Raw genomic sequence first — 23,749 nt, 5'->3', positions numbered from 1 at the left:
GACCTAAGTTTAGATCCTCTCCATTGTTTTAATTTATGGATGTCCCAGAGGTTAGACCCTCAGAAATATAACATATTTATGAGAAGACTCCTTTAACGTACTGTATATTACCAAACCTTAGGCCACATAGATAATACAGACCTTCCCTCCTGCTCTCTCCACTTCTGTAGGAGAAGTTTACTTCTTGGCATCTTGTGGCTAAGTCTTCCAGTTCTATGAATTTCCGTTATAACTCGAGAGTCTTCTACACTGCCCGGCTGGAGATCAGTAAGATAGAAGAAGAATATACCTTAAAAGAGATCATCTCTGCGTAAGTTCTTAATATTAATATTTACAGTTCCTCAGTAGCTGTGTTGGCTTTCTTCACGTTTTTTTTCCAACTATTGAGCTCAAAATTTCTATACATTTCTCTAGGATCTATCATTTTACAACCTTAGTCCCCATTTTCTAGGCTACAAAGAATCACCCATGGTCATCCTACATCAGAAGTCCCCAACCTTTCTGACCTTGAGAGCCACATTTAGATCTGAAGGTGGACTGTGAGCCACATCCAGCTCTGAGAGGAAGTCATGAGCCATATCCAGCTCTGAGAGAAGGTCACGAGCCACATCCAGACATGAGAGACGTTTTTGAGCCATATCAAGCTCTGAGAGAGGGTCATGAGCCACATCTAGCTCTGAGAGAAGGTCACGAGCCACATCCAGACATGAGAGAGGGTCATGAGCCATATCAAGCTCTGAGAGAAGGTCATGAGCCACATCTAGCTCTGAGAGAAGGTCATGAGCCACATCTAGATCTGAGACAAGGTCATGAGCCACATCCAGCCCCTGCCCCCTCACTTTAGTGACATTAGAAGCTCCCATTACTGGTATAATGACAGCCAAAGATTACCTACACAAATCACACTGAGGCAGTATACCAAGTTCCAAGGGTTCCATACTCCCTTTCCAACCTGTTCTTCTAGGTGGGGCGACTTTCAAAGGTCCCCATCTGGAGATCTGCTCTTCATGGCCATTTCTAGACCTAGTTCTAGTGCACCAAGCTGGAGCACAGCTGTGAGCAACACATCATGGGCCCGCGAGCTACACGTGGCTCCCGAGCGACAGGTTGGGGACCCCTGTACTATATTATATATCTCCTATTCTATCTATACACCTCCCATGTTTCTCACACTAGCCAAGTTTCCCAGAATGTCCTGGAGACCTCCAAAAGCACAGCCAGTATCTCCCTAAGCTTCCTGAAAACCAAATGGTCTTTATTATATGAAGCTCTGGCACCCAAGAGAACATTTTGGAATTGAGGCATATAGGGGAGTGAGTCCTATAGGTAGCCATGGTTATGCACAATGCAACTTTATAAGTGGAAATATCTTAAACTCGAAAACCTCATCTTACGAAATATTCTTGCTACTTTCCACCTTAGGCCTCTTGACTCCACTCTCTTAGAGCTGAAGTTTGGCAAGTCAGTTGAAGGTACGGCACAAGAATGATATGAATCTAATGCCTTCTCATCATCTTCTTACACCATATTCTCTGTCATTCTTTCATCTTTTTCTTTCTAGATGGCATTGCAGTCATGTCTTTCAAAACTGAGGATGGTTTGCTGCTTTTGGGGGTGCGAAGTACAACCGGTAGAGCGTTATATCTTGCTTGTGAGTATACAATGCTGAAATATTTTCCAGGATAAATATATAGACGTTTTTCCTTATCACTGGTATCTACACATGCTGTGACCAAGATATATCCCTCAAAGGTTGCTTGCCACAAAGTAGAGTGAGCTAGTGATGAGGACTCCAGACACACACGCTGCAAGTAAACCAAGTCCTCTGTGTGCCACAGTCACTGCGGGGAGCCCGTCCAGGTGTCCACTCCCATCGGTGTCACTGGATAGTCCGGAGCCCACCTCCGTGCACAATTTAGTTGTCTGTCTGTGGCCCCTCGGCTTGAAGCTATTAGGGCCCCGCTACCTTTGTGAAGAGTAGCTGTGCTCTTGGGAGCTGGCACTTGGGACTTTAGTCGGCTGCTTTTGGCTGGAAAACCCTGTCCGCCGCGTTGTGCTGATGCTCCCAATCTCTGAGCTCTTTGAAAAGGTCCCTGAAGGTCTCCTTTTTCTGCAGGTTAATTGCCAGGACGTTGAATCGGCTCCTGACCTAGGGTCCTCTACCCCGTCGTGCTCGGTACCGGTCAGTTTCTTTTGGGCTTGCTGGTGCCGACAGTCCTCCTATACAATGTCCGTCGCACCCTTTCCAATGTCACTGCCACCGGTCCCTGACTCCTCTGATCCCGGACCACCGTCTGTGACCCAACAATGGTCTAGCTCCCCGGGAGCTCACTCTCCCCAGCTCTTCACTCTTTGAGGGCTCCCACTCAACTCCTCTCTTCCACTACTCTACTCGACTGAACTCAAAATGACTCACTTCGCTCCCACCAGTCTGCCTGTCCCCTAGGTGGGTGGCCCTTTTCCAGCTAGACCATCCCACTGGTGTGTCTGACAGGTCATGATGTGAGAGGTTGATTGGGATTTGTGGTGCTGTTGGTAGTGACACTGGTTTCTTAGGAACCTGGAACCATGGGGGGTAGGCCCTGCACCCTGGGTAGAGATGCAGTACCCTGTGGCACCCTGATGTAATCAGGGGCGCCACATAAATATCTACTGGCTGGTCTGCCCCAAACTGAAAGCCTACCTCTTGGTTATACCTGTACGCTCTTTGACACAAAGTGGAATGGGAGGGTCTAGACATGTCCCCCCCTCACTTTGTCACACAGTGACTACTGGGGTTTTGTCAGGAAAAGGGAAACCCCCGGTGAGCGTCTTAACAAACGGTACATCGGGAACACGATTCAACAGTGTGCCATGGCGCTAGGGAGAGGAGAGCGGGGTCACCCCCTTCACTCACCTGAGGATGATGCCTGCACTCCCTTACATCCCTATATGAGTCCTTCTCCATGTCGATGATCACTTGCCTAGGTCCTTGCTGGCGCTGAACTCACCCTGGCTAGTGAGAAGGTCATTGAGAGCACTAGTCTCACCACTGCAAAATACAACATGAGGGAAGGGAGACAGATAGGCGAAAATAGACACAAAAAGTAAAACACACCAAGCAACTCCAATGCATCAAACACCACAGCTGCAATTGTCAAGAAAACTTTAGCTTCCTCCAGAGACAGGCTCCTTCCAAAGTGCTCAGCATAACAATGAAGATTCTCTAGCCGGCATTAGATGTTAACACATATGACTATTTAAAGTGAAGCGGAATGGTCACAAAGAGCTGCACCTAGGATTAAGGCTCCAAAGGATAGATAAAAAAAAAATTATTCAGCTCACCCGTATATGTATCCGCTCAGTTCAGGTGGGATGCAGGATGTCCACCGGACAGGCAGGTCCGTAGAGGCAATAGCAAGGAGACAGGATGGGACTCAGCACCAATTCCAGGATAGCAAAAATATAAATCCAACGAAAAATATATAAAAGTGTAAAAACTTTATTCAATGATTAAAAATCCAAGAAAAACTTGCAAAAATCCATGCTTATGATTAAGGACTTATCTATATTCCAACTGTCCGAAACGCGTCAAGCCATGATGTTTTCATGGAACCGATGATGTTTTTCTTGGATTTTTAATCATTGAATAAAGTTTCTACACTTTTATATATTTTTCGTTGGATTTATATTTTTGCTATCCTGGAATTGGTGCTGAGTCCCGTCCTTACTCCTTTCCAAAGGATAGATAGCCTGATAGGAAAGAGTCCGTAACCCCTACACGGCATTTACACAAGGATTGCACTTTACAACAGGCAGTGCACAGCAAGTTATGCAGAAGGCAGTCACAAAGCGGCAGGTGCTTTGCAGTGAGTTTTTGGAATGGATAGCATTATTTGGGGTAAATAAAGAATTTTGCAATATTGTTCATTATTGTATCATTGTATAGGCATCAGATTAGGCTGGTGGTTGTATCAACGCCATTTAATGTGCTCAAGTCACATTCTAATCAAATAGCACAGTAGGCTTCTCAAGAAAGTGGCGGAGTCCTGGGGCTAATGCTCTTCTTACCTGTCCAGGACCGCGGATTGATCCTAGCCGGTGCTCTGATTTCATTTTTAACTTTTTATTGTATTTCTGTTTTGCACTTTTCCTTCTATAAAAGGGTAAAACCATAAATATATATATATTTATAGTTATTTATTTTTTTAATTGAAAACCGCACATACATTAATGCTTTTTTCTGGGTCATGGTCGTGTGTGGTTTTATGCAGCATCCGTTCACATGTGATATTTAGAGGAGCTGAAGAAAAAGCTGGTGCTGTATCATGTGAGATCAGCCAAAGAAGAGCAGATGTGATCTATATGTACAAAATGATCACATTTGTGATCACCGGATCAATCCAATATTCTCCTTTCTCATCTCTTGCAGCCAAAAACCCAACAGTAAGCCCATATGTCATCAAGAAATTCGAGGCTCAGGCGCTTTGCTTTGAAACTAAATATAATTACTTTATACCAAGGAGCATCAGTGAAGACGATGATGGTAAGAATCTACAGGTAAAAAGGATATATGAGGGTATGACTGCTATCATTATTGAATATACTTACATTTTGCTGTAGGAAGAGACTAGGACGTAGCACTTTCTGTGCCTATATCATTTACAATGAGAAAGAAGAAGGTAGTGCAGTCTGTGTCTATATGATTCACACTAAAAGACAGTAAGACTACACTATCTGTGCCTATAACATTTCCAGGAGAGACAGGAAGGCAGTACTATCTGTGCCTATATCATTTCCAATGAGATAGAAGAAGGTAGTGCAGTCTGTGTCTATGATTCACACTAAAAGACAGGAAGACTGTACTATCAGTGACTATAACATTTCCAGGAGAGATAGGAAGGCAGTACTATCTGTGCCTATACCATTTACTATGAGATAGAAGAAGGCAGTGCAGTCTGTGTCTATGATTCACACTAATAGACAGTAAGGCTACACTATCTGTGCCTATAACATTTCCAGGAGAGACAGGAAGGCAGTACTATCTGTGCCTATACCATTTACTATGAGATAGAAGAAGGCAGTGCAGTCTGTGTCTATGATTCACACTAATAGACAGTAAGACTACACTATCTGTGCCTATAACATTTCCAGGAGAGACAGGAAGGCAGTACTATCTGTCCTATACCATTTAGTATGAGATAGAAGAAGGCAGTGCAGTCTGTGTCTATGATTCACACTTATAGACAGTAAGACTACACTATCTGTGCCTATAACATTTCCAGGAGAGACAGGAAGGCAGTACTATTTGCATCTATATAAACCTCATGGAGGTTGGGCGGATGGTTATATCAGTTAGCACATTATACTGGAACGTGGTGCAATTTATGTCTACATCACGTACCGCAAGAAACAAGGAGACCACACTATTCACACTTGTATAATTTACAGTAAGATACAGGCAGTAGTACTATCTATCCCCATAGAATTTACAGAGAAAAACAGGCAGACAGTACTATCTGCTTCTCATAGGGAGAAATTTGTTGTGTCTATGATCTGTAATTACACAAATAAAAGCAGATGCAGGGGTCAGTGAGAAAGTAAAGTATTTCTATCATCTGCTGGTAGAGGTAGTACTATCTGTTACGACATGATTAACAGAAAGAGACAGAAAGGCAGTACTATCTGCAATTCATAGGAAGAAATTGGTTGATCCATATGATCTGTAATTACACAATCTAGAAGGAGATGCAGGAGTCAGTGAGAAAATAAAGTATTTCTCTCATATGTAGGTACAGTCAGTACTATCTGTTACTGCACGATTAACAAAAAAAGACAGAAAGGCAGTACTAACTGTATTTAAATTATCTACATGAAGAGACCAGGTGCAACACTATCTGTGATTATATTATTTACAAAGAGAAGCAAAAAGATAGTACTTTGTCATTTATATCATTAATGGGAATATATAGGAGGAGAGTATTATCTGTCTTTTTTACAGCAAGAAACCAGTATGCAGCACTTTCTGCAATTACATAATTTACAAGGAAAAACAAGAAAATAGTACTATATGTGGGAAAGATAAGGGGGCAGTACTACCTGTTGTTAGGGCATTTACATGTGAATGAAGTGTTACTTATCCACGTACTTAATTTACAGAGAGAGACAGGTAGACACTACTATCTGTACCATCTATAATAACACAACTTCTGCTGAAGCAAAGTGTCTTCACCTACTTCAAGTTTCCCAAGTTTTGTGTTTCTTTATTTTAGGAGTTGAAGCTTGTGCTAATCAACTAGAGAAAAAGGTGCCTATAAATTTCCGAGAAGTAAGTGTATAATGTCTGCGCAATGTTCTTGCACATTTTCCCGTTGTCTTGCTTTTTTCCTGTCCTAAATCTGGTGGCATCTTCTAATGTCCTTGGTGGGAAAACTGACAACAAGTGATGGACCACGACAGGATCTGTTATGTTGTAGGGAGAGAAAACAAGAATCATGGTCATTCAGATAGAAAGGCAGGTAGCGGCCGGTCAGCATAAACCTGGAAGAAGGTATTAGAGGGTGATGACCCTTCAGTCTCGAATACGAGAGCGACCATCTCCACCACCACTGTAGACCACTGTTGACGCACAATTTAGACTTCTTCCCACAGATTTACCTTACAAAATATTTGTAGAAAATTCACACATTTAATATAATTTCATTGGATATTCTTTTTAAGTCTGTAGGTAAATGGATTCTGATGGTCTCAGCCCATAAAGAGACCACGACAGCTCTGAGGGACGCCTTGTCTTCTTACGGAGAGACAGAAATTACGGTTGTAAACGATAAAGTGCAGTTGTCCCACACTTCAATATAGTGAGTATGACCTTCTAGAAGTAGTAGTATCATAAAATATAGTGACTAAGAACTGTGGAAATCAACAGTAGGGTTGTCAAGACCAGAGACATGTACACTAGAGGTGAGCTACCACCTGATGGTTATTACAGGTAAGCTACCTCCTGCTGGTCACACTAGAGGTGAGCTACCTCCTGCTGGTCCCACTAGAGGTGAGCTACCTCCTGCTGGTCCCACTAGAGGTAAGCTTCCTCCTGCTGGTCACACTAGTGGTGAGCTACCTCCTGCTGGTCATTACAGGTGAGCTACCTCCTGCTGGCCACACTAGAAGGGAGCTACCTCCTGCTGGTCACATTACAGGTGAGCTACCTCCTGCTGGCCACACTAGTGGTGAGCTACTTCCTGCTGGTCATTGCAGGTGAGCTACCTCCTGCTGGCCACACTAGAAGTGAGCTACCTCTTGCTGGTCACACTAGAGGTGAGCTACCTCCTGCTGGTCCCACTAGAGGTGAGCTACTTCCTGCTGGTCACACTAGAGGTGAGCAACCTCCTGCTGGTCCCACTAGAGGTGAGCTACCTCCTGCTGGTCCCACTAGAGGTGAGCTACCTCCTGCTGGTCCCACTAAAGGTGAGCTACCTCCTGCTGGTCCCACTAGAGATGAGCTACCTCCTGCTGGTCCCACTAGAGGTGAGCTACCTCCTGCTGGTCACACTAGAGGTGAGCTACCTCCTGCTGGTCCCACTAGAGGTGAGCTACCTCCTGCTAGTCACACTAGAGGTGAGCTACCTCCTGCTGGTCCGACTAGAGGTGAGCTACTTCCTGCTGGTCACACTAGAGGTGAGCTACCTCCTGCTGGTCATACTAGAGGTGAGCTACCTCCTGCTGGTCAGACTAGAGGTGAGCTACCTCCTGCTGGTGACACTAGAGGTGAGCTACCTCCGGCTGGTCACACTAGAGGTGAGCTACCTCTTGCTGGTCACACTAGAGGTGAGCTACCTCCTGCTGGTCCCACTAGAGGTGAGCTACCTCTTGCTGGTCACACTAGAGGTGAGCTACCTCCGGCTGGTCACACTAGAGGTGAGCTACCTCCTGCTGGTCACACTAGAGGTGAGCTACCTCCTGCTGGTCACACTAGAGGTAAGCTACCTTCTGCTGGTCACACTAGAGGTGAGCTACCTCTTGCTGGTCACACTAGAGGTGAGCTACCTCCTGCTGGTCACACTAGAGGTGAGCTACCTCCTGCTGGTCACACTAGAGGTGAGCTACCTCTTGCTGGTCACATTAGAGGTGAGCTACCTCTTGCTGGTCACACTAGAGGTGAGCTACCTCCTGCTGGTCACATTAGAGGTGAGCTACCTCTTGCTGGTCACATTAGAGGTGAGCTACCTCCTGCTGGTCACACTAGAGGTAAGCTACCTCCTGCTGGTGACACTAGAGGTGAGCTACCTCCGGCTGGTCACACTAGAGGTGAGCTACCTCTTGCTGGTCACACTAGAGGTGAGCTACCTCCTGCTGGTCACACTAGAGGTGAGCTACCTCTTGCTGGTCACACTAGAGGTGAGCTACCTCCGGCTGGTCACACTAGAGGTGAGCTACCTCCTGCTGGTCACACTAGAGGTGAGCTACCTCCTGCTGGTCACACTAGAGGTGAGCTACCTCCTGCTGGTCACACTAGAGGTGAGCTACCTCCTGCTGGTCACACTAGAGGTGAGCTACCTCCTGCTGGTCACACTAGAGGTAAGCTACCTCCTGCTGGTCACACTAGAGGTGAGCTACCTCTTGCTGGTCACACTAGAGGTGAGCTACCTCCTGCTGGTCACACTAGAGGTGAGCTACCTCCTGCTGGTCACACTAGAGGTGAGCTACCTCTTGCTGGTCACATTAGAGGTGAGCTACCTCTTGCTGGTCACACTAGAGGTGAGCTACCTCCTGCTGGTCACATTAGAGGTGAGCTACCTCTTGCTGGTCACATTAGAGGTGAGCTACCTCCGGCTGGTCACATTAGTGGTGAGCTACCTCCTGCTGGTCACACTAGAGGTGAGCTTCCTCCTGCTGGTCACACTAGAGGTGAGCTTCCTCCTGCTGGTCACACTAGAGGTGAGCTACCTCCGGCTGGTCACACTAGAGGTGAGCTACCTCCGGCTGGTCACACTAGAGGTGAGCTACCTCTTGCTGGTCACACTAGAGGTGAGCTACCTCTTGCTGGTCACACTAGAGGTGAGCTACCTCTTGCTGGTCACACTAGAGGTGAGCTTCCTCCTGCTGGTCACACTAGAGGTGAGCTACCTCCGGCTGGTCACACTAGAGGTGAGCTACCTCTTGCTGGTCACATTAGAGGTGAGCTACCTCTTGCTGGTCACATTAGAGGTGAGCTACCTCTTGCTGGTCACACAAAAGGTGCGCAAATCCATCACATGGCTAATTCCTTTAATGGATTTCCATTGACTGGTAGAGACAGTATTTTTTTAAATTGGAAAACCCCACTTGTGACCACAATCTCGGAGGCACCGATATAGCAAAACCACAGCACAACATGATGTCAAGCTTCCTATATCTCAGCTTCCTCCCACCAATGGCTACATTGAGCAGGTTTCTGGATAGCTAACAATTGTTTACCAAAATCTGAACAGCGGCCATGGTGGAGCAGCTGCCCATAAGAAAATGCAGAAAGCTTTCAAAACGGGAGGTTAAAGGGAGAAACGGATAAAGAAAAATAGGTAATGAATTTGAAGGTGTGTATCAGCGCCACTTCTATCCAGTGGCCATGTCTGGTATTGCAGCTTAGTCCCATTGACTTGTGTGACCCTATAAATGACTACAGACTTTTTACACATTCATGTAATGTTTCATTTGCAGTGACGGCACAATCAACACTCTGGATGATATAGAAGTGGAGGAGAGTACTGGCCGCATTATATATAAAGGTAATTCGCAAATTAGTCCTCCATACTCCCCTGGGAGTTAGTGAAGGGGTTGCCCAGGATATTGATGCCCAACGGCCAACACGCAAGTCAATCATGTTTTCCGCCTTTTTTGCTTTGGGGACGGTTCATAACTCTACAGATTCGAAAGCACAAAAATCAAACGGAGCACGTAATATTGATAAAACTTCCTTCCTATAGATACGCCAGCCACTACCACAGCCACCATCCACAGTGTGAGTGCCAACTGCATCCTCTTCTCACCTGAGGGACCACTCCTCTTTCTTAACTGTATGTAACCAACAGTCTGCTACACAGATATAATAGTTATATTCTTGTACATAGAGGGCAGTATTATAGTAGTTATATTCTTGTACATAGGGGCAGTATTATAGTAGTTATATTCTTGTATATAGGGGGTAGTATTATAGCAGTTATATTCTTGTACATAGGGGGCAGTATTATAGTAGTTATATTCTTGTACATAGGGGGCAGTATTATAGTAGTTATATTCTTGTACACAGGAGCAGTATTATAGTAGTTATATTCTTGTACATAGGAGCAATATTATAGTAGTTATATTCTTGTACATAGGAGCAGTATTATAGTAGTTATATTCTTGTACATAGGAGCAGTATTATAGTAGTTATATTCTTGTACATAGGGGCAGTATTATAGTAGTTATATTCTTGTACATAGGGGGCAGTATTAGAGTAGTTATATTCTTGTACATAGGAGCAGTATTATAGTAGTTACAGTATATTCTTGTACATAGGGGCAGTATTATAGTAGTTATATTCTTGTACATAGGAGCAGTATTATAGTAGTTATATTCTTGTACATAGGGGGCAGTATTATAGTAGTTATATTCTTGTATATAGGAGCAGTCTTATAGTAATTATATTCTTGTACATAGGAGCAGTATTATAGTAGTTATATTCTTGTACATAAGAGCAGTATTATAGTAGTTATATTCTTGTACATAGGGGGCAGTATTATAGTAGTTATATTCTTGTATATAGGAGCAGTCTTATAGTAATTATATTCTTGTATATAGGAGCAGTATTATAGTAGTTATATTCTTGTACATAGAGGGCAGTATTATAGTAGTTATATTCCTGTACATAGGGACAGTATTATAGCAGTTATATTCTTGTACATAAGAGCAGTATTATAGTAGTTATATTCTTGTACATAGGGGGCAGTATTATAGCAGTTATATTCTTGTACATAGGAGCAGTCTTATAGTAGTTATATTCTTGTACATAGGGGGCCGTATTATAGTAGTTATATTCTTGTATATAGAGGCAGTATAATAGCAGTTATATTCTTGTACATAGGAGCAGTATTATAGTAGTTATATTCTTGTACATAGGGGGCCGTATTATAGTAGTTATATTCTTGTACATAGGATCAGTATCATAGTAGTTATATTCTTGTACATAGGGGCAGTATTATAGTAGTTATATTCTTGTACATAGGATCAGTATCATAGTAGTTATATTCTTGTACATAGGGGCAGTATTATAGTAAATTCTTGTCCAAAGTTTTTTTTTTCATTTTTTTTATGCAAAATCCTTATTATTTACTGTCTTCCGTTTCTATTAATTTCTATATATTCTATATTATTTTTTTTTTACTTTCCAATGTAGGTCGTGCAAACCAGTTTTCTCCCATAGGTGAAATTAGTCAGTTTCTGAAATACGCGACTTGTCGAAACTTTAACAAAATTTTGATCCGCCAGCCTGCCTGTGAGTATTGGACTTCTGGAACTATCCAAAGACTGTTACCTTACATTGTGTGGCAGTCAATAAATAAGGGGGCTCAAATTTGGTTTCCCCAAAGTACTTCTCTACGAACAGTGTGACCTTCCCTTCACCATAGGAACTCAACATAAGCACATTAAGGTTGGAGACACCACCCAAGGGTCATAAGCTTGTGATATAGCAAAATATCTGTTAGAAGGGAGAGGCCTTTTGTTTTTCTATCAGGCCTTCTTTCTTCTACCAGGGGGACAAGTCGGGCAATACTTCCGCCATTTGTTCTTTGTCCTACCAGTTAACATACCATATAATAAACTGCCGAGACTTATCACATTCCAGATTTTATAATTTGCCCTTGTTTTATTTTTTAGCATTTTTATGTTCAGAGATGCCGGCTGAAGTCCCTACCTTAGATTTGGAAAAGGTAATATCTTTATAGGGAAGTGCCACCAGGTCACATAAACCCTTTATCAATCTCTCTGGTCTTCTCTTCATTACACAGAGTGATCACCATCAGAAATTTGCCAAAAAGATCACAAATTTGTACTGAAATGAATTCTTATTCATATTTCTGCTACGTTTTCTCAGATTGCCGGTACATGGAAGCTTGCTGCTATTGCCTCAAATTCACCAGAAAGTGCTGTGGTGTTTCCAAATGAAATGCAATTTACTGTTGACAATGAGGAGGTGACACTCACAGATGGCATCTGGTAAGAGACACATACTTCATAGACAGCAGCAATGTTTCTGTTGAAGAAACAAGCAACTTAATGGGTACTGTAGTGGGGAGAATGTCGATCCAGCCTTATGTCAGCTATAAGTCCTAAGTTATTTGGCTCGTAGAGACTAGCATTGTGGTAGAATGAGAACTAAATGCTGCAAATGATGCCTATGCCCTGTAACAGTTAACCCTATACAGTGGTTTCAATTGGTTGCATGAAAAAAGACCCCATGGCGGTGCCACTTTTGTGGAAAAAATCTAGAACCACAAAGATAGTCCAATATTAATTTTATTATAGAGCCTCCAATTCACCACAAGGTGATGTGCTGCTTCCCAATGAAATGCAATTTACTGTTGACAATGAGGAGGTGACAATACAGATGGCATCTGGTAAGAGACACATATTTCGTAGAAAGCAGCAATGTATCTGTTTATGAAACGAGTAACTTAATGGAAACTGTAGTGGGGCAAATGTTGATCCAGTCTTATGCCAGCAATTGGTTCTAAGTTATTTGGCTCTTGGAGGCCAACATTGTGACAGAATGAGGACTAAATCCTGCCAAATAATGCCTCTGACCTGTTAAAGTTAACCATTTACAGTGGTTTCAATTAGTTGCATGAATAAAGACCCCATGGCGGTGCCACTTTTGTGAAAACGTCTAGAACCACAAAAATAGTCCAATTTTAATTTTATCATAGACCTATCTCTTTAAAAAAAACAACATGGGAAAACTGATTAGACCATTAATAAAGGAGTCCAATGAAGTCCACAAAAATCCTTGACTTACATGATGATTTTTCTGTACATTGGCATGATTAATTTTACTTGTCTGAAACATTCACCATCCCACTGTGGGTAATTTTATATTGCAATTTAGTGCATGTTATGGAGAATTGAGTCATCAAGCCTAGCATTGTGATAGATTGAGAACTAAACTCTGACAAATGATGCCTCTGTCCTGTTATAGTTAACCATTTTCAGTAGTTTCAATTGGTTGCATGATTAAAGACCCCATGGCGGTGCCACTTTTGTGGAAAAAGTCTAGAACCACAAAGACAGGGCTATAATAAAATTAAAATGGGACTATCTCTTTAAAAACAACATGGGAAATCATCTTGGACCATAAGTAAAGGAGTCCAGTGAAGTCCACAAAAATCCTTGACTTATATGATGATTTTTCTGTACATTGGCATGATTAATTATACTCATCTCAGACATTCACCACCCCACTGTAGTAATGTTATATGACAATTTAGTGTATGTTATGGAGAATTTCCAACAATTTAGATTTTTTTTTTCTGACTTTTCTGCATAATATATTACAGTGTATTTTTTTGTATGATTGCAGGACAAAAAAAGCTGTGAAAGTAGAAAATAGAAGACTTCAGTATAGCAAAAGTAAGAAGCATTTCACAGAACATGCCCTGAGCTCATGGGGTATTCAGAACCCTTCTCATGGATTTTTGGGTATTGTGCAGGTGGTGATAGTGGAGTGGAAATGAGATTTCATGAACCTTTGGGGGAGACCCTGTTGACATGGATTGGGAATATCAAAGAGAAGAATATTTCCTTGGTCCTTTTTTGTAAGTAACACTCCATGTAAAAAAAAAATAATTAAACTTTCATTACATCATCAACATCAATAGGAGTATTAGCAATTGCGGGCTTGTAATATTTGGATTGTCGTGCTCGGGATTGAACAGTTAGTAGCTAGATATATCACTCACCACTCGTCTTTGATTAGCAAAATTGCTTTAGCCAATGCCTATAGACATACGAGAGTGAAAATGTGAAGCAGCCTTTGGCAATTTACTGATTGTTAAAAATTTCAGCCTCTTTTGTAAAATTAACACACTTGCTTTACTTTGTTTACAGCTCGTTGCCTTGGAAACTGGCCACTTCTGCTAGAGAGCAGAACATGCACAGTGCTTTCGAGCCCTTTTCTGTAGAGCTTGTAAGCACTGTTTTGAAGCCATCCAGATTCACTGAAGTGCGCTACTACTGCTTAATCCCAGCCAACATCAGGGCAGTGTTTACAAGTTAGACGGCAGTGGTGGTCGGTTTCCTGGGCAACGAGCTGTAAACAAAATAAAAGAAAAACAATAATATCTGAAGAGTAGCTGAAAATACTAAAAAATAATTAAATTGCAAAAATGCTCATTTTTATGAGCACTTTCCAAAAATACCCATCCATTAAAATGGCAAAAAACCCTTTAAGGCAGCTTAACCACTTAATGTAATGTGACATACATAATTACTATAGGTATCTGATGATTCCTATAGTATTGCTTACATGTATACCATGGTAATTTTGCAAAAATACAGCCACAGTTCAATGCTAAAAGGCTGGATGTAGCACCGGTTTTCCTGAATGGAAGCCGACGTACTCACCACCCTGTCCGAGTCCCGTTCTTCCCTGTTGCTATGTGGCCTCCCACGCGCTCTCCTTCCTCTTTAGGGCCCTGTACCTGCTGCAAAGGGTTACCCAAGAATGCACTTAAGACGCAAGCGCGCACACCGGCCTTCCTCTTAAAGGGCCGGCGAGCCATTTCCTGGAAATGCCTCTCAGCCTTTGGCTGAGAGGCACTGTGTATATAAGGCACCCTCCCATTGGCGGAGGTGCCTGTGCAACATTCCCAGTTAGTCAGTGTCTAATCTGACTAGTTAGTTGTCAGGCCCCGTAAATCATGTGTCAGTCACCTGTACCTAAGTCTGCCTCCCCATACCTGTCTGTCACTGCCGTGCCCACCATACCTGTCTGTCCCGGTCAGTCTACCTGTACCCACCTGCATCTGTGTCCGTACCCGAGTCCGTCTCCTATCCCGGCGGTCTGCTGCCACAGTCCCGGTCACTGCCCTGGGAGTGGTACCTGGTGTCTGTCTTGCAGAGGGCGCTTATTTTAGCCCCTCCCACTAAAGGGTAAGCCCGGTTCCCCGTGTTTTCCAGTGGGTCCTATACTCCTGCTTGCTGCCCATACAGCAACCGGATCATAGAAAATGGTCAAAATTTTGTTAGACTATTCAATCATCTCAATCAGTATTGATCATACGACTGATTAGGGGAGGGTCTCCCTGTGTCGTCTTCCCCATCAGTGGCCTACAAAGACATCAAGAGCCGTCCACTTAGGATACCTCTAAGTTATATCATTCAGAACAAAATACAACGCAAAAGAAAAATTAGTGAACAATAAAAAACACACAAACAAGGAATGACCTAATATAATAAACAATAAATCATGAACAAGAAGAATAAACGCAGAGGAAAAATGCTCAATAAACAAGGGGTAAATGCTGCATTTCGAGGCGGAATGACAGATGTTGATATTTACCAGAAGTGTCAGCGAGATTCCTTTATACTATGATCGTTTGGTTTTATTCACTGTAAATGATGATCCGTTATGTGCTCCTGTGAGTCACAGGTTCGGTTGCAGCCATAATGAGTAATATCCCCGAATACACCTGCAGGTTATGGTAATGAAACCAAGAGTATCAGTCAGCGCATGGGTAATGGAGGGAAAAAACTTCTCTTATATGGGAACTGTACTTTCAACAAACTTTGCATAAATCATAGGTACAAACAAATGTAAGAACCTTTGTAATATATCATATCAGAAAATTCAGTTTCTTGGGTCCACCTATTTTCGGTGACAACATCATTTACAGTCTGTGACCCATTGGGGGGCTCAGTTCTAAGTGCCCCCTCCCCAGGGGCGCAACCATTGCAACTACGGCTGGGCCCATGCGGTAGGGGGGCCTGGCAACTCCACGGACAGGAATGGAGGAAATTATGCCAGGAAGGGGCCCAGCCTGAGGGACACTATACCAGGATGGGGCCAAGGATGGAGGAAATTATACCATGAAGGGGACTAGGATGGAGGAAATTATAACAGGAAAGGGCCAATAATGGAGGAAATTATACCTATAGGAGGCCCAGAATGGAGGAAATTATACCAGGAAGGGCCCCGGATGGCAGACATTATAGCAGGATTGGGCCAAGGATGAAGGAAATTATACCAGGAAGGGGCCCAGGATGGGGAACATTATAACAGGATTGGGCCAAGGATGGAGTAAATTATACCAGTAAGGGGTCCAGAATGGGAGAAATTATACCAGGAAGTGGCCAAGAATTGGCAACATTATACCAGGATTGGGCCAAGGATGGAGGAAATTATACCAGGAAGGGGTTCAGGAAGGGGGACATTATACCAGGATGACGCCAAGAATGTAGGAATTTATACAATGAAGGGGCCTAGGATTGAGGAAATTATACCAGAATGGAGGAAACTGTACCAGGAAGCAGCCAAGGATGGAGGAAATTATACCAGGAAGGGGCCCAGGATGGGGGACATTATGCCAGGATGGGACCAAGAATGGAGTAAATTATACCATGATGGGGCCTAGGATGGAGGAAATTATACCAGGAAGGGACCAGGAAGGGGGACATGATATCAGGAAAAGGCCAATCAGGGGGACATTATACCAGGATGGTTTATTGGCAACATCTAACTTAATTAGAGACACCTTAGTGGATGTATTTTAATGCATATCTGAAACACACTTCTTCATTGTGTAGCATCATGGGAAAGTCAAAAGACATCAGCCCAGATCTCAAGAAGAGAATTATGGACTTGCACAAGTCTGGTTCATCCTTAGGTGCAATATCCAGATACCTGAAGGTGCCTTGTTCATCTGTACAAACAATTATACACAAGTACAAACAAGATGGCAATGTCCAGCCATCATACCGCTCAGGAAGGAGACGGGTTCTGTGTACCAGAGATGAACGTGCTTTGGTCAGACATGTGCATATCAACCCAAGAACAAAAGCAAAAGACCTTGTGAAGACACTGGCGGAAACTGGTAAGTTTGTGTCATTATCCACAGTGAAACGAGTACTGTATCAACATGGGCATAAATGCCACTCTGCCAGGAAGAAGCCATTACCCCATAAGAAACATAAAAAAGCCAGATTAATGTTTGCAAATGCACACAGGAACAAAGACCTTCATTTTTGGAGACATCTCCTGTGGTCTGATGAAACTAAAATTGAACTGTTTTGCCATAATGACCATCATTATGTTTGGAAGAAAAAGGGAGAAACTTTGAAGCCTAAGAACATCATCCCAACTGTGAAACACGGCGGTGGCAGCACCATGTTGTGGGGGTGTTTTGCTGCAGGAGGGACTGGTGCACTTCACAAAATAGATGGCATCATGAGGAAAGAAGATTATGTGGCAATACTGAAGCAACATCTCAAGACATCAGCCAGGAACTTAAACTTTGGGCAGAAATGGATCTTCCAAATTGACAATGACCTGAAGGATATGCTAAACTGGTTACAGAATGGGTTAAGGATAACAAAGTCAATGTTTTGGAGTGGCCATCACAAAGCCCTGATCTCAGTCCTATTGAACCTTGCAGAAAGTAGTAAAAATACCTCAAAACATTCTCTCTCTCATTATTTTGTCATTTGGCAAATATAAATAATTTTGATTCCTAATGGGTACAGAAAGTATTCAGACCCCTTTACATTTTTAACTCTTTGTTTTTCATTGCAGCCATTTGGTAACTTCAAAAAAGTTCATTTTTTCTCAGACCCTTTGTTTAGACACTCATATTTAAGTCCCATGCTGTCCATTTCCTTGTGATCCTCCTTGAGATGGTTCTACTCCTTCATTGGAATCCAGCTGTGTGTAATTAAACTGATAGCACTTGATTTGGAAGGCGCACACCTGTCTATATAAGACCTCACCGCTCACAGTGCATGTCAGACCAAATGAGAATCATGAGGTCAAAGGAACTGCCCAAGGAGCCCAGAGACAGAATTATGGCAAGGCACAGATCTGGCCAAGGTTACAAAATATTTTCTGCAGTACTCAAGGTTCCTAAGAGCACAGTTGCCTCCATAATCCTTAAATGGAAGAAGTTTGGGACCACCAGAACTCTTCCTAGACCTGACCGTCCAGCCAAACTGAGCAATCGTGGGAGAAGAGCCTTGGTGAGAGGAGTAAAGAAGAACCCCAAGATCACTGTGGCTGAGCTCCAGAGATGCAGTAGGGAGATGGGAGAATGTTCCACAAAGTCAACTATCACTGCAGCCTCCACCAGTCGGGCCTTTATGGCAGAGTGACCCGACGGATGCCTCTCCTCAGTGCAAGACATCTGGAAGACCCCATAGAGTTTGTAAAAAAACACATGAAGGACTCCCAGACTATGAGAAATAAGATTCTCTGGTCTAATGAGACAAAGATAGAACTTTTTGGTGATAATTCTAAGCGGTATGTGTGGAGAAAACCAGGCACTACTCATCACCTGCCCAATACAATCCCAGCAGTGAAACATGGTGGTGGCAGCATCATGCTATGGGAGCAGGGACAGGACGACTGGTTGTAATTGTAAGAAAGATGAATGTGGCCAAGTACAGAGATATCCGAGAAGAAAACCTCTTCCAGAGTGCTCTGGACCTCAGACCTGGCCGAAGGTTCACCTTCCAACAACACAATGACCCTAAGCACACAGCTAAAATAACAGAGGAGTGGCTTCAGAACAACTCTGTGACCATTCCTGACCGGCCCAGCCAGAGCCCTGATCTAAACCCAATTGAGCATCTCTGGAGAGACCTGAAAATGGCGTCCACCAATGTTCACCATCCAACCTGCCAGAACTGGAGAGGATCTGCAAGGAAGAATGGCAGAAGATCCCCAAATCCAGGATCCATCATTCCCAAGAAGACTCATGGCTATACTAGCTCAAAAGGGTGCCTCTACTCAATACTGAGCAAAGGGGTTGAATACTTATGCCCATGTGATATTTCAGTTTTTCTTGTTTAATAAATTTGAAAAAAATTCTACATTTGTGTTATTTCTGTCAAGATGGGGGATGGGGCACAGAGTGCACATTACCTAGACAAAAATGACCTTTTTTGAATCTAACAAATGGCTGCAATGAAACAAAGGGTGAAAAATGTAAAGGGGTCTGAATACTTTCCGTACCTACTGTAAAAGGGGAAAGGTTTATTTTGATTTCATGTGAAATACTGAGAAAAACTTGCAGATGTGTCTTTATAGAGCAGAGGGAAAAACATGCAGATGTGTCTGTATAGAGAGTGGAGGGAAAAACCTGCAGATGTGTCTTTCTAGAGAGCGGAGGGGAAAACCTGCAGATGTGTCTGTATAGAGAGCGGAGGGAAAAACCTGCAGATGTGTCTGTATAGAGAGCGGAGGGAAACTTCTGGTTCCAACTGTGTGTATATATATATATATATATATATATATATGTATATATATATATATATATATATACACACATATATAAAAAAAATTATCATAAAAACGTCTTGCGTTAAACATTAGATAATTTTTTGATGACACATCCCCTTTAAGAGATTTCTTTTTTTCCCACCGTTACCTTAGAGCTAACTCTTTCATTACCAGAAGGTACAGGTGTATTCACAGATATTACTCATTATAACCTCAACTGAACATGTGACTCACAGGAGCTCATGAAAACTCATCACTTAAAGGGAAAAAACCTAAAACAATCATCGTGTAAATGAATTCCATCAACATTTCTGGTAAATATAACTATAATACTTCTAAAGAGAAAAAAACAACAGGGTTTAAAAAAAAAACGTATAAAGCATGGTAGCATGGAAGCATGGTGATGGCATTAATATATCGATGTTTAGGAAAAATATAAGGACCAGCTACTTGTCATAATTCTGTCCTTTTTTTATACCTGTTGTAAATGCCGCTGTTCTCCTGAATCCGGCGAGGTTTTCCTTTTCTTCCTACCCTTCTCCGTTCCTGAGATATGGCTTCCTCTTCTCTGTATATAAATGCAGGATTGTTACGCGTGGGCGTGGTCATCAGCTCTTCTCTTCTTGAGTACCACGCCCGATTGGCTAACAAGAGTAGATTAATATACTAGGAAGAGGAGGCCATATCTCAGGAACGGAGAGGCGCAGGAACAAAAGAAAGACATCGCCAAATTCAGGAGAACAGCGGCATTTACACCTTGTAAAAAAAAAAACATGATTATGCAAGTGTCAGGTCCTCGTTATGGGGATGCTAATATGGGGCACTGTTACCCATTCATGGGGATGGTACTCCTCTGGAAGTAAGACATTGATATTATTTAGGAGCACTGTTATTAGGGAACATGGTACTGCTGAGGCATTATCACTGGGGTTCCTTACATCATGAGACTGTTAGCTCCGAATTAGAACCTGTACGTCCTCTAAACCGCCACCTTCAATTTTCTTTTATGTCTTTTTTTAATTTTTCATTAATTTGTGTCTGTTACAGCTAAATCCGGCCACGCCAGACCCGATGAGCTCACAAGGTTTAAACACTTTGCGGCCTGTTTATCAATCCGCGTGGTATTTCTGAAGGAGTAGAGGTAATGTTGAGTAATTAGAATAATGGGGTACATACTATAGAAGCAAAGTATGCAAATGTTATGGAGCACACCGATGCCTGGCAGTTAAGGGGGTTGCCCAGTAGCTGGAAAATATGAAAGAAAATTAAAATATTCAAACATAACAAGATAGAACTTACTTTGTTAATCACCCGCCTATTGTCCATGACCACTGATTGGCCACTGACCTTAATACTAGCGATAGTAATCGAGTTGGAATTAGCTCTCCCTAGTGGTGGCGGTGTCACGGCAGGGTCGAGAGGCTATACCAGCTGTATAGGACAACACAAAGGGAAGAGGAAAGGAATGTCCTATCGCTAGGGAAAGTAGGAAGTGGTGACCCCTAACTTCAACCTGCAGCTCAAGCTCACTGCCCTCACAGACCCTATACAGGTTCCGCAGCGGTCGCCAAGCATGAAAACCTGGAGCCCTATTTTACCCTGGAAAATGGGCCCTAAGTATGGATGGAGGGTATGAGCTCTTCGTCAACACCACTATCACTAATGGAAGACATAAGGGAACAAACAGGATGTCAAGCTGCCACCAGTGGGGGCCGGAGCTCTGCAGCAGAAGACACTACACAGAGCAACAAGAACCAGAAAGTAGATACACAGTGTGTGCTCATACAGTGCTTCACAGCACAGCCTGGGAGCAGAGCTGCGGGGCGTGCGAGGAATGGTCAGGCAGGCTGGGTCAAACACAGTACGGGCAGAAGGAGGACCGGAGGAAAGAGCAGAAGCGGAGTCGAGGTCAGGCCGAGGTCGGTACCAGAATCAGGATAACACTTACAGGACCAGCAATCACAGGCAAAGCAGTGCTAAGCTTATAGCCGGCACTGGTTCACTGGAGATGTCAGTTTTTAAAGCATCCAAGCTCCGGAAGTGAGGCTCGGGAGAAGGCTCCGCCCACTAGCCATTTGGACGGGGAGGCGGAACCGTGACACAGGAGAAACACAACATCTACCACCAGAGCCCTGATAGATAGCAAAACACAACACTTATTTGAGCTGCAGCAACAATAGGAATCTGGAGCAACAGAACCAGACTTCTCCACAGCTGAGTCAGGAACAAACTATAAACTGCACCCAAATACTCCCAGGGTAAGGTTTATAAAGGAAGTCAGAGGCTGGCAAATGAGAGACAAAATGGACAGTCTCCCTGGGTCCTAGAGTCCGCTGCTGCAGAAACAGGGAACTGTCTGATAACAAAATGTGCTGCCAATCTCTGGGATTTTCTAACACTCGCTGCCACAGGATAGTCAGCAGCCGGCCATGATACATCTGTGACAGGCAGTAGGTGGTAGTCAGAAAACCAAAGCACATTTCTACAGACTTATTATGTACATTTTTAAAGTTCTTTTGCCATCCTTTCAGTAGAAAATAAAGACATTCTTGTTTTTGCTATGACTTCTGTTTTACTCCCCTAGTTCCAATTTTTTGTCGGGAGAAACACTTTTTTAGTGATTTAGACATAATGTCATGATGTAACTGCAGGATAGCAAGGGACAGGGGGCTTCTATATTGTCCCTCACGCTGGCAAGGTATCTCTGACCTCCGGATTAACCCTGAAGGTGGAGACACTGGAGTTCGATGCCTTACTTTTCTCCTGAACAGATCTAATTTGTTACCTTCCCTCCCAGGGTAGAAAGGAGCAGGAGAGTAATGGAAAAAACAAATTAAGACTGACAGGGGAAAACAAAAACTTAGACACACTGCAAACTCACAGGAATAAACAGTAAGAGACTAAGGACAAAAACAAGAGCAGGAAGGCAGTAACAAAAAGACAATAAGGTTTAACACCACAACCATTTACAGCAATAATGCACAACAACCACCAGTAAGTCTGGATCACAACACCTCACCAGACCAGTATAGGTAAGTTATAGCCGACATTAATAGAATAGTCCAGCCAGCATATCTAGGAAGTGAGCGTACGTGATTGGCTCCCCCACTACATGTGATTAAAGAGACTAACAAGCTTCCCAGCAGAGATTAACTCTTGCTAGCCTGCCTAAGTCTGTGGGTTGATGCCTACGTCTCTGTGCACTGATAACAGACATCAGAGAAGTTAGCAAAAAGGGTGCCAGAATTTATAGTTTCTACAGATCCTGATGCCACCATGACAGTTGACGATGCCTGCAAAAATCTCCTTGTGACACATGATGTGACCTGTTCTAATCAAGAACAAAAATAAAACTCTATATCTCAATTTAAGTATACAACTTTATTCCCCCAGGCCACTAGGGTATCTCTGACCTCCTGATTACTCCTAAAGGTGGAGACGCTGGAGTCTGATGCCTTACTGTTCTCCTGAACAGATCTAATTTGTTACCTTCCCTCCCAGGGTACAAAGGAGCAGGAGAGTAATGGAAACACAGATTAAGACTGACAGGGGAAGACAAAAACTTAGACACACTGCACACACACGAATAAACAGTAAGAGACTAAGGACAAAAACAAGAGCAGGAAGGCAGCAACAATTAGACAAAGGGTTAACACCACAACCACTTACAGCAATAATGCACAACAACCACCGGTTGTTACCTTAGACCAACAGAGATATTGAAATTATTGCTAAGGGTTTACTTTTTTCTTATTATTATTTCTGGTTCTAGATGTAATATTTTCAAGCATCAAGTTACAAGAGGATTTATGACACCGACATCATTTCCCGGACAAGTATAGAGAAATAAAGACAATTGGACTTTCACTAATTTTCGCCTTATTTCTCAGTGCAGAATTGTAATTGTCTTATATAGTGGAGTATATAAAGTGATAATGATATCAATACCATATAATGGACAGGAAATATTTTCTTTAAGAAATAAGACATATTAAACAATGTGATGACTGTAAGAACAGCGGTGATTAATTATTCATGGTGCCAAAAGGATGCTGGGCCGAACTGTGCTAAGCCTGGTGTAATAAAAATATAAATAACTAGTCTTGCAATTTTCACACTGGCCACTGGGGCTTTACTAGACTCCAGCATCCTGCTACATCAGGAAGTGCACATGTACATTAGCAGCAATGAAGCATCTAAAGAGCGTGTGCAAAGGTCACCGTGAAGGGTGGAGGAGCAGGGTCAGTTTGGACATTGCCTACTATGAGT

The 23,749-nt window shown here is 43.0% G+C and overlaps 1 protein-coding gene across 1 annotated transcript; it reads left to right on the top strand.

The window, feature by feature from the left end:
- The first annotated feature begins 1,345 nt into the window (after positions 1-1,345).
- LOC142251735 (uncharacterized) lies at positions 1,346-23,533 on the top strand. Its single transcript, XM_075324791.1, has 14 exons — positions 1,346-1,472; positions 1,562-1,651; positions 4,412-4,525; positions 6,252-6,307; positions 6,700-6,836; positions 9,673-9,740; positions 9,939-10,028; positions 11,390-11,488; positions 11,872-11,924; positions 12,089-12,210; positions 13,571-13,620; positions 13,701-13,805; positions 20,528-20,621; positions 23,247-23,533. Exons 1-13 carry the CDS (start codon positions 1,346-1,348, stop codon positions 20,617-20,619), a joined length of 1,203 nt encoding a protein of 400 aa, XP_075180906.1. The 3' UTR covers positions 20,620-20,621; positions 23,247-23,533.
- Positions 23,534-23,749: the final 216 nt, after the last annotated feature.

Source organism: Anomaloglossus baeobatrachus, chromosome 9, assembly GCF_048569485.1.
Source record: "Anomaloglossus baeobatrachus isolate aAnoBae1 chromosome 9, aAnoBae1.hap1, whole genome shotgun sequence".
Classification (NCBI taxonomy): domain Eukaryota; kingdom Metazoa; phylum Chordata; class Amphibia; order Anura; family Aromobatidae; genus Anomaloglossus; species Anomaloglossus baeobatrachus.
Note: the sequence above shows the minus strand (reverse complement) of the source record. Positions and strands in the feature narration are given on the sequence as shown.